This window comes from Myotis nattereri (genome assembly GCF_964212035.1).
Source record: "Myotis nattereri genome assembly, chromosome: 1".
Lineage (NCBI taxonomy): Eukaryota > Metazoa > Chordata > Mammalia > Chiroptera > Vespertilionidae > Myotis > Myotis nattereri.
Window position 1 is genome coordinate 188,097,439 of NC_138075.1, and position 12,489 is coordinate 188,109,927.

The following is a 12,489-nucleotide window of genomic DNA, read 5'->3' on the forward strand; positions in this document are numbered from 1 at the left end:
CCAGGCTGAGGGATCCCCAATTCCCCATCCCCCCCCCCCCCGCTGCACAAATTTCATGCACCAGGCCTCTAGTAAATTATAAAAGGTATATTCCATCAGTTTTCAAAAACTTTTTTATATCAAACCCACCTACTCATCTATTCAATTTAACTAACTCCTTTCAAAAACCTATTTAAACTCCTAAACTTAAAACTCTAGTGAGCAAAAGGTTGAAAGCACTGGAATAGGTGGATACAGGGTGGAAGGAGTCAATGGGGAGAAAAAAAAGGTTGAAAGTACTTCAGTTTTCAATCACTGGAAAGTAGCTGGCCATTTGCTCTATCATCTATTCTAACAAAAATATGATTTACTAACAATATACCACTAAGGTAGTAGAATTCTATAACAATAAATATGTAACTGTCCTATATATCAAAATAATAAAATTATTCTTGTATTTCAATGTTTAGTACATTTTGTTTATGTAGCAGTGCTGGCAGCATCTTTAAATAAGACAGATGTGAAAGCATAATCTTCATATAGTGGCCAAAGCTCTTTAAGTACCATGACCTCTCTTTGCTGAACTCTCTGAATATCTCCCCCAAAGCACTTAACACTGCTACATTTACATTGCATGGATCAAATAAGGATACAGTGGAAGGACTTGCAGTAATAAAGGAATGACCCAAGATGGCTCTAACCCAATCTCTCCACAAGAATTTTACACCCAGCCCTTTGGAGATCTTGCACCAGTCAGTCAACACAGATACAGAATTGAAAGAAAAGCTTGTGCTCCCAAAAGAAAGAGAATTGTTTCCATTTCTATTGCCACATGATGAAAATCTAAAGGCATTTAACATGGAAACATTATAATACCTAATGCACAGGTGCCATATGAAAACACTCAAGTACATCAATGTTTAAATAACATTAAGACCTAAAATACATTTCCGAGAAAGAATCACACTTATGATCATCATTTATAATATAATACAATCAAGCTGGGAAATGCCTTTACAAAGGTATGTACAACTTATGCAAATGTATTTATAATACTCAAAAAGCTTATAACTAACTATAAAAAAATCACAAGATAGTCTTGCTAACATCCTCCATCTCCTCAAATATCATACAGTTCAACTGAAACATGTTCAAGAATAAAACCAATCAGGTCAAATTTTTTTTTTTTTTTATAAAAAGGAGGACAAGCCCTGACCAGTTTGGCTCAGTGGATAGAACATCGGCCTGCAGACTGAAGGGTCCCAGGTTCAATTCCGAACAAGGGCATGTGCCTTGGTTGCGGGCACATCCCCCAGTAAGAGGTGTGCAGGAGGCAGCTGGTTGATGTTTCTCTCTCATCGATGTTTCTAACTCTCTGTCCCTCTCCCTTCCTCTCTGTAAAAAAATCAATAAAATATATATTTTTTTAAAAAGGGACAAACTTTTGTATACAAATAGTACCTGATCCATCTGTGCCTGAACCAGATCTGACAGACCCATCTGTGAAGGAAACGGATTCAGAATCAGAGTCGCTAGCTTCACTTCGAGTGTCATAATCATTTCCCTCTTCTTTCTGATCTCTCTCATCCTGTTCATATTCTTCTTCCTCTTCCTCCTCCTCCTCTTCTTCTTCTTCCTCCTCCTCCTCTCCATCTTCATCCACCTCTTCATCTTCCTCTGCATCTTCTTCTACCTCTTCATCCTCCTCCACATCTTCCACTCCTTCCTCCTCATTCTCAGTGTTGTTGCCTTGCTCATCAGAAGAACCACTGCTGCCAGTCTCATGATCAGAGCCATATTCTTCAGAGTTCACCTCTTCCTTAGAAGACTGGCTGGATCTGCTTGCACGCCTATCCACTTCAAGCCCAATTCTCTGATGTTTAAAGAAAAAGGAAATCAGCAGTCATATCACAGACAAGGTCAGAGTGAATAAATAGTTCTAAAGCCTCAAAAAGAATTTTGTTTTATATCTAAAATAATATTTACTACCTCAGAACCATCTGGTGTAGGGGATTTGGTCCTCCTTTCAGGATCCCTTTTCCGGAGACCAGGTTTTTCTGGTTGACTCTTATAAGGTTCTCTGGAGGCACTGCTTGATAAACGAATCTTCCGATCAGCTTCTAGACGTTTGTTTCTTTCAGACCTTTGATATTCCTCATTTTTATAATCCGTAACTGACTTTCCCTTTGTACTAACTATTCTTTTGTTATTGCTAACTGATGAGCTCAGTGGCTTAGAAATCAATTGTCTTGAATGAACAGAGGGCTTTTGTCGTTTTACGTCAGTAGATTCCATTCTGTCACTTTTTCTTTTTGATCCTTAAAAACACAATTTAAAAGGATATACAGAGAAGTGTTTAAGTATTCCATTTATTTCACCAAAGATTAACAAATACTAAATATCAGAGAGGAAAAAAGCCTCACTTAAAACTTCTTTTGAAATAATTTTATTCCAAAGTTAATCATAAAGAAAATATAGCTTTCAAACCTTGGAATAAATTCATTTATTTGGGATATTTCACACATTTGAAGGGGGGAAAAACACATTACTCCTATTCATGTGGAATTAGGTACCTCAGTTTATGATTTTGCTTTAGGTATTAATGCCTCAAATTAAGTACAAAAGCAAAGTCACTTTCTTAAGAAATTAAATCTCTATATACACTTATTTTAACAAAAATAATAGAAATCTTACCCTTTTTCTCGTTTTTATCTTGTTCACTCTCTGGATTATACAGTTCATCATCCTGTTCTGGTACTTCTGTCAAAATATCATCTAAAACATTAAGTTCTCCATCTGAAAACAAGAAAATCAAAATAAGGAAAATCATTATCACTAAAGCATTTATTTTCAAGTATTTACTATGTTGAGGCTACAGAAGTACAGGAACATAACCTCAAGAACTTATTTCAGGATGAAGACATAAGAATAATTCCTATAAAATCATACGAAGTAAAAGATATGACAGAACCTTATTCTACAAAGCCAGGAGTATATACTCCATAGAGTATAAAACAGCCGTGGGCAAACTACGGCCCGCGTTTGAAATTAATAAAACTAAAAAAAAAAAAAAAAAAGACTGTACCCTTCTATGTAATGATGTTTACTTTGAATTTATATTAGTTCACACAAACACTCCATCCATGCATTTGTTCCGGCCCTCCAGTCCAGTTTAAGAACCCATTGTGGCCCTCGAGTCAAAAAGTTTGCCCACCCGTGGTATAAAAGCATATACTGGAGTATAAAAAGCAAATGTCAGAACTTTTATATTTGTATTTCATCCTTTAATTTATAAATTGTGTAACTGCTTAAAATGCGCACAAATTAGCATGGAAATACATGTGTATAACTTATAAACATGCATTTATCAAGGATTGGGTACTCCCTGCTAGGTACTTATTGACTACCAAGAGAAAAGCTGGCCAAGTCCAGCATAATCAAGTAATCAAAGTTAATATCATCAATAATGGGTGGTCAAAGCAACATCATGGACCTCCTGGTATGGGGCACTGAGAATAGAACAATTCTGTCACAGTCCTATGAAAAATGCAAAATTTAAACCCATGCATGAGGAAACATCAAACAAACCCAAAAAATGTTAATGTCATGAAAACAAAGTACTCCAGATTAGAGGAGACTAAAGTGACAATACAGCACTTGATTTAAAACGTAAGTGGGAAAACTAATAAATTCTAAATAAGGTCTGTAAATTATAGCATCAATGTTAATTTCCTGATTTTGACAGTACACATCCTACAGTTCAGTAAAAGTCAGTCCTAATTTTTAGGAAATACATACTTAAGATTTTAGGGACAAAGCAGCATCACATTTTCAATTGACAATTTAGAAAAAAGGTGTGTCTGTATAGAAAGAGAATGTGTAAGAGCAAGAGGGAATATGAACTAGAAAGGTAAATGTGGTAAAATGTTAACATTTGTGGAATATGGCTGAAAAGTACAAGAAAATTATCTGTACTATTCTTATAGCTATTATCTGAAATAATGTTAAAATAAAGTTGCAAGAACAAAATTACTGATGTGCTACACAATCAAAAACGTTTGAGGCTACTGGTATAGACTATAAAAAGTGTAGCTCAGACCAAGTGGCATGGCTCAGTGGTTGAGCACTGACCTATGAACCAAGAGATCATGGTCCGATTCCTGGTCAGGGCACACATATTTGGGATACAGGCTCAATCCCCTGTAGGGGGGCTTGCAGTAGGCAACAATTCAATGATTCTCACTCATCACTGATGTTTCTGTCTCCCTCTCCCTTCCTCTCTGAAATCAATAAAAATATATATATTTTTAAAGTGTACCTTGTTCAGACAAGGAAACTGCTGCTATAACTGACATACTATTCAGTGATCATGAAAACATATAATTTGGTTTTGTCACCCCATTCCCACCCTCACTCTGTCCAGTAGGACAAAGTAAATCTTAGAAATACATGCTAATATTTACTGCTTTAAACTAATTTTTTGTAATGGACTTATTTCAGTATCAAAAATACTTTTCAGATTTAAGATCTCGCAAAGAGAAGTAAAAAGTCATGCAAACTAATGAGATAGAACAATTATATTTGTGGCTACAGTCAAAAAGCGAAGTCCCTCATATAGCAAGGGTTAACTTGATTGAGGCTATAAGCAGGTTAGATAGGATTCAAATTTCCCCAAGGGGTGACAGAAATGAGTGACTGAAGAGAAATAAAAGAGGTAATATAAACGTGAAAATGGAAAAAAGCAAGGCTAGGTAGGATACAGAATAACACTGGAGTTAGACTTAGTTCCTATTTAAAAACATCTGAAAATTGCATATGCCTGAAATGGTACAGCAACTGTTTTTTTTTTTGGTGATAAAATGTTTATCTGTACTTTATCATTTTTCTAAAATGAATATATACTACATGGACTTTTAAATGTTTAACTTATCCTTTTAAATCAAAATATGCTAACCAAAAGGGTTCCTCTCACTTTCTGGATTCATTGTTTTCACTAGAAGAAAATTAATTCCCTCAAGACCTAAATGGTAGCAAACATAACTTTAGACTTTGTACTATAAATAAAAAACATATAATTTGATAGAAAAGTCCAAGTTTGGCAGATATTTAATAATTCTTGGGTAAAAGCTCTCTAGTCGGTATAAAAATAAAAAGGTGGGTCCCAACAAATCCTGACATAATATATTTGTAGAAACAAATTTAAAACTACTACAACAAAATAAGCAAGTAAATAGTTCTACTTCTTTTCATGAAATCACTAGTTCTTAATTAGAAATATCAACCCAAAAGCTTGAACCTTCAAATAAAATCATACACTTTATATATGTCAAATCTAGTATAATGAAAAAAACTATGTAGTTTCATTTAAATCAACTTAAATTTCAGATATGACTAACTCATGGCTTCTGTATTATCAAAGTGAATTTTTTTTTAAAAAGATGTAACAAATAACAAGTAAAATTCTGAGATTAGTTTCAGTTTTAGAAAGCACCTACACATTCTTAAAATAACAAATATTAACCAATCCTTGCTTTTTTTAACACTTTATAACCTTCATGTATTATCATATTTACATATCATATGAAACACATAAGGTATGTTTTATCTTCTATTCTTTTGCAAGTTGACCAAATTTATTTGTCTAGAAAAGACAGATATGAGTCTAGAGTTCAGGCTTTCTAAATCCAGGATTAAATTAGATGGGGAACATTAAAAAGACCTTTAAACAAAGTATAAGGACAACAAAAATGCAAATTATGAAAAGGTAGCATGCACTAGATTAGTTTCAAATTAGTGTACCAGAGAGCTCTGTATTACCAACATTACAGCATCTAAAATTTACTTTAACATCAACTATAGCATCTTCACATAATGGTCCTCACATTTTTATCTGTATTATAGTCCATTGTAATAAGCTAACGTTTTATTACAATATTGGCAAACTAAAACCTGTAGAACAAGTTCAGCCCATGGCTACTATCTGGCCCTGATATAAATGACCACATTTTAAAAAAAGTGTTTTAAAACTGATTTTTAAGGAGGAAGGGAGCGAAACATCAATGTTGAGAGCAGAACATGGATCCACTGCCTGCACACTCCTCCCGGAGATAGAGCCTGCAACCCCAGCATGTGCAGTGACTAGGGAACCAGCAACCTTTCAGTGTACAGGGCAACGCCCCACCAACTGAGCCCCACCAGCCAGGGCTAAATGACCATGTATTTTTTAAATACATGTTTTTATTGACTTTTAGAGAGAGAACAGGGAGAAGGATACAGAGGCAGAAACCTCGATGAGAAACATCTTCAATCGGCTGCCTTCTGAATGCCCCTTACGGGGGATCAAGAATGAAACCCAGGCATGTGCCCTGACTGGGAATCAAACCAGTGACCTGTAGGTTCATGGGTTGACACTTAACCATTATCCACACAGGCAGGGTTAAATGGCCATATTTTAAGTTGCTTTTCTCTATCACTGAAGCCATTTATTTACTGAAATATGACACACAGGGGAAAGAGACTTGGAATTAAGAAAATCCAGGTTATCATGTAAGAGCTAGATCTCCTTGGGAAAATCCCAGGCTGCGCTCCAGTTTCTTCACCTCTGATAAGAGGCATTTAGGATAAAAATATCAGTTTGGGGAAGAACAGGAGGGCAATTATTTGAATCTCCTGATGAGTTTTTCAACCTGTAAGCCCTTTCCTATTGCTACCAGATTCTAATAAAGCTTACCTGCTACAAACTGTTAATAACAAGGGTAATATAGGATATACAAAACCTAGTCCAAAACACAAAACCAATTTTTTTCCAATAAAGCAAATATATACCTGTTCTGGTTATCTACTGATGTATATATAACATGCCACCACAAAACTTGGTGTTTTAAAACAATACAATAATTTATTATTGCTATAGTTCTGGAGTTCAACCGAGGTAGGTCTCCCTCCCATATGCCTGCAGGTAGTGTCCAGGCTGGAATCATCCCAAGACTTGCTCATTCACATGTCTGGCTGGCACCTAGGCTGGGAAGACTCAAAATAGCTGGGGTTTCTAGGGCATTTTTTTCTGTGGTCACTCTCCCCCATGACAGCTTCAGGGAATATACATATGTGTGTGTACACGTAACTGCCTGTTGATATTTATATGTACTTGCCTGAATGAGTGTGTGTGTACATATATAATTCAAACCATGAAACTTAGCTTTGGACATCAATAGCAAATTTCACATAACTAGTCAGTTTTTAATGAATTCCAACCTGCAATGATTTACAACCACACAATTACTGTACACCAGGAACTTGATGAACAAGACATACTCGCGGCCTTCATGGAGCTTCCAGTTTGATAATGTAAGAAAACATGTTACTTGTGAAAGTGGTAATTCATTATCCATTATCTCTATTCTTTAGAGAGAGCGTTATAAGAACTTAAGAAATAAAATGTATACAAGATGTTTATAGTATAAAAGATGTGTACTTCCTCATATAGAAAAACATCATTTAACGTTAGTTAACACTACCAACATTCCACCTTCTTTTAAATATACTTTTTGGACAAATAATCACAAGAATCAGAAGGAACTGGCAACTTGTCCAGTTATATAGGTTTCAGCTTCTAAGTATGGGTATTTATACGTAGAAGCATTATAGACTTAATATCTATTACACAGCCGATGTGCAAAGCTTAATAATCAAAGGACTCTATGACCAAAAATCTTTAACTGTTCTGTGATTAATAGCAAATTTCTGCAATTTAAACCTGTTTCTTATCAAAATCTTACACCATTTATGGAATCATTTAGAAGGGACCTAAGGTTTGTGGCGTGTCTAAGATTATTACAAGGCTTATCTCTATTATTTCCCAACATTTCATATAAGATAACAGACAATAGGTACTCAGTTTCCCACTTTTTCTTGTTCAAGTATGAGAAGGAAAAGTCAAGTATTGATTCTAATTCTGGCTATTATACTAGCTGTGTAACAATGATCAAGTAATTGAGACACCCTGCGCCTCAGTTTCCTTATTTGCAAAATGGGTTATTCCAGAAATCTTCCCATTCCAAAATATGCAATTCCAGTAGATTTGTATTTGCTAGCTTTTCCAGTAAACTCTAGATACTCATCTTCGATGTAAACTATAATGATGAGCACTTATAGCAGAAGTTTTAAAACAGGCAAATTCAATTATGGACATTAAGTTTTACAAAAACTTCACAAATGTGAGTACTTTCAAAAGTTGGACAATTTATCCTAAGTGCTGCTAACAGGTAGCACAACTACTTCCCAATTATAGTTACAAAGTTCATGTGTTTAGACTCCATTTTCATCAGTAAATGCATCTCCAAAACAAAAATATTTAAAACATCACCCACTTTTCTTCCTCAATGTACATTACTGTATCAACTCTATTACTGATTTACAACCATGTTTCAACAGATAATTAATTCTTGGCAGTACTGACTTTTACTCATTTTGTACTTGGTTCATCTCACCCACCGCAACCCCCCTGCGCTCCCACACAGCTCACAGATTACCCTGACACAAATGTTGACTGAATTATTGATTAAAATCCTTTAATAACTGACTTGACTGCTAATTAAAAGCAGTTTCCTTTATTCACTAACACCATGCAATCCTATATTCACAAACTTTCCAGGTGTCTCAAAAAAGTAGGGATGGGGATTTTTTTTTGGCCAGGATTCAATTAAGGAAGGAAAATTAAATTACTATGTCCTAATCACTCAACTGCTTTAGGAAAGGAACAATACCTTAAACACACTCCCACCCACCCCACTTCCCAAGCCTGTCCCTATCCTAGAGCAGTTTACTGCAGCATGAACTCTTCTCTGCAGAACATTTTCAAAAAAAGGACAGGCCTAATGCAACTGGACTCTAGAGCCCATTTAACAAGTCCCCACCCACCCCGAGTTAATGAGGCACAGAGAAGGGCAGATCCGTGAAATACAGGACGGCAGCTGTGTCCTGTTTGTATCAACTATAACCTTTCCGAAACTACCATGGAATCTTAGGGTTGGAAAAAGAACTTGGGGCAGCATCGCATCCAGACCACTCTCCAGACATGGATTCATCCAGGATCTATATTCCACAGCAACAGCTCCAGGGCCTGGGAGGTCGGTATTTCAAGACACGACATTCCATTCTGACACCATCGGTTCTTCCTGTATTTGACTGTCAATTCATCCTCCAACTCTGTAAGTCACACCCATTTGTCCCGGGTTGTACCCTCTGGGAGCTACGCACAACGTGTTTCTCTAAGAATAGTGGCCAGGAATCTTTGAAGTCATATAACTATCTTCTCAAACATCATTCTTTTCCAAAGTAAGTATTGGAGGAGCCAAATTGGCAATTCTTACCACTTCGCCCAGTTAACGGTAACAGCCAGGCGTTACTTGCACTTACTCCTCGAGGGTAATCACCCGCCTACCTACACGGCTTGTTAAGCATACTTACTTACCAGACTACCTGCTCTGGTCGTGGCATTACATGCGTTTTCAAAATTTCGCCTAACAGAGAAGGCAGCTCTGCAAGTGCGCATTACATCCGCATGCTCCTAGTAGGAAATGAGCCGAAGGGCCTGCAACTCGGAGCAAGGCCTCCTCTCGGCCGCGCCCAGGACAGCCGAACGGAAAGTGACGCGGGGCATCGGGACCAAAGAAAAGCCCGAGGCCCGATGCGGGGTGAGGGCGCCGGGAGACCCGGAACCGAAGGGCAGGCCTCTGCCGAAGCGTCGGGCGCCTCGGTGGGGGCGCCGGCTCCGCGCGGGGCAGGCTACCCTTCCCCACCCCCACCCGGCCACGGAGAACCACCGCGGCGCGACCCGCTCCCCGCCCCGCCTCCGCCTCTCTCCGCACTAACCTTTCTCCTCCCGGCTGTCGGCCGCCATTGCTCCTCGCCCGTCTCCGCTGCTGCTGCCGCCGCCGCCGCCGTCGCCTCGACGCGACTCGCGCGTGGGCCGCAGCCGCGGCAGCAGTGGCACCGGAACGTCCGTCAGTCCGTCCGCGTGGCTGCGTGCTTCACACCTTGGCCTCTACCACTCACCTTTCTCGTCTCACTGTTTTTCTCCTCGCTTTTTCCCGTTCTCCCTTCTCCCCTTCCCTCCTGGCACTCCAGCCTCGCCTAGGCCCGGCCTTCCCGTAGGGGCTTGGGGACGGGAGGGGCAGCGGGGGGGGAGGGCTGGGAAACAGATGGCGACGGCGGGCGGCGCTAAAATGGAGCCTGCTTCCTGCGTGAAACAATCCCGCTCCCGAAATGCCCTGCGCTGTTTACGCTTCGTTCCTCCCTGGCAACGTCACAGTGCGGAGAGGGGCGGGGCAGCGAAACGAGCGCGGGAACGTGACGTGACGTCGCATGGAGCCCCGCCCCCTGCAAGTCGGCGATTCCTTAGAATTAGCCTCCGCAGCGATTAGGTCGCCGGGATTATTTACCGGCGTCAGCCGCGCTGACTACCCGGGGTTGGGTCGGTTTTCTTACGTGAAACGCCTACTGGCGGACCTTCCAGCTCCGGGGCAAAGATGCTTCCTGTCGCTCCACGGGGCTCCTGATTTGGACCGGTCCCTTTCCTGTACTTTGGTGTCGTAGGTTTACCCAAAGGCAGTGCAGGATGCAATCATGCAATCATCTATCTCATTTGTCATAAAAGCCTACTGGTTTTGCACTTAACTGGGGAAAGGAATTATAATGACTTTTAAAATTGCATTCTAATTCACATAATAAATTTGATTTAAACATATATCCAGGCTTCGGGGTACACAGTTGATTGAAACAGACTATTGAGAAATTGAAACTATCGAAGTGACCAAAAATTACTTAACTACATAATATGGTAAAATATGCAAGGAATCTTTTTAAGTTCATTGCCCAAAGGAATGATAATGGAATTTTGTTTCACTGCGCCATAACCAAGTTTACAGGGGAAAGAAAATGGGAAGAAAAAAAAGAGTAACATTGTTGTATGAAAATAAATAGTTATGTTCAGAGAATGAGAGTGTCTTGTTCCTTGATGGCCATTGTAACAAATTGAGACCAAATGGAAGGCAGTGGGAAATTTTTATGCAGTGGAAACACATGAATGGAGAATTGTTTGAAGCTGTATGGAGGGTTTTTAGGGAAAAGAGAGGGAAAAACAATTCAGTGACTATGAAACCCATCTATGTATCAGATACTTAGGAATAAAGTTTTAACAAGACAGCATTTCTGCCGCTAAGGAATTTTAAAAATAATATATGGAAGAGACAAGTTAACAGGAAATTACTGTGTAAGAGTAATAGCGAAACACTGTATGTTCTTACCCTGTGCAAGTACTGTTCTGAGCACTTGACCTACACAATGTGATTTGATTTTCCAAAAACCTAGTTAAATTATATTACTAGCTCTATTGTACATAAAGGGAAAGTGAAATAATAAGAAATTAAGTGCATAAGTTCAGGAGTGTAAGTAACATGGTTCAGAGCCAGGTCATTTAGCTCCAGTAAGCCCACCCACTAGATAATACACATCGCCTCATACGGAGGAAGCTCAGGTTAGTATTGGAACCCTTAGGTGCATGTCGCTTAGACTTGGGAGGGAATACAGAATAGAGTCAAGAAAAGAGCAAAAACAAAGTCTAGTTGAGAAATAAAAACTATCGGTTTAGGTGAAGAGGAGAGGACAAGGGTGATGAGCAGGACTGTTTTTTTTTTATGTTAAAAAAATAAATAAATAAAGGCCGGGGGAGTCCTAGCCAGTTTGGCTCAGTGGATAGGGTGTCTGCCTGTGCACTGAAGGGTCCTGAGTTCATTCAGATCAAAGGTAGGTACCTCAGTTGCAGGCTCCTCCCCCACCCCGGGCCCTGGCTCATACAGGAAGCAACCAACCAATGTGTTTCTCTCACATTGATATTTGTCTCTGTCTTTCCCTCTCTCTTCCACTCTCTCTAAAAATCAATGGAAAAATATGCTCGGGTGAAGATTAAAAATAATAATAATAAATGAACTTTAAAAAAAAAGGGGGGGGAGTCCTACATGGCAGATCTGCCCATGGTTCAATTCAGATTGATAGTCAATGGTTGGGTAAGAAGAGACTAAATCAATAAAATTGTTCTATAATGTTCTATTCATTTGTTAATTCAGTTAATTAGTATTCATCAAATTCTTATTCGGTCCCAAATATTAATATTCTTTTTTTAAAAATATATTTTATTGATTTTTTACAGAGAGGAAGGGAGAGGAATAGAGAGTTAGAAACATCGATGAGAGAGAAACATCGATCAGCTGCCTCCTGCTCACCTCCTACTGGGGATGTGCCTGCAACCAAGGTACATGCCCTTGACCAGAATCGAACCTGGGACCTCTTGGTCCACAGGCCGATGCTCTATCCACTGAGCCAAACCAGTTAGGGCTTGATATTCTTATTTGGTCCCAAATACTAACATATATATATGTACTAGTATATATACTAGAGGCCCAATGCATGAAATTTATGCAAGAGTAGTCCTTCCTTCCCCCGGCTGCTGGC

General features: G+C 38.9%; 1 protein-coding gene across 4 annotated transcripts in view; it reads right to left on the reverse strand.

Annotated features, from left to right (window-relative positions):
- The window catches only part of YTHDC1 (YTH N6-methyladenosine RNA binding protein C1), a 34,982-nt gene extending 24,725 nt beyond the window's left edge, over positions 1–10,257 (reverse strand). For all 4 annotated transcript variants that reach the window (XM_081083438.1, XM_081083437.1, XM_081083436.1 and 1 more), the window contains exons 1-4: positions 9,853–10,257; positions 2,674–2,775; positions 1,969–2,297; positions 1,441–1,852 (exon numbers count right to left, since the gene is read on the reverse strand). In XM_081083438.1, coding sequence (XP_080939564.1) covers positions 1,441–1,852; positions 1,969–2,297; positions 2,674–2,775; positions 9,853–9,880 — 871 coding nt within the window. In that variant the 5' untranslated portion in view covers positions 9,881–10,257. The remainder of the gene's footprint in view (positions 1–1,440; positions 1,853–1,968; positions 2,298–2,673; positions 2,776–9,852) is intronic.
- Between the last annotated feature and the right edge of the window lie 2,232 nt (positions 10,258–12,489).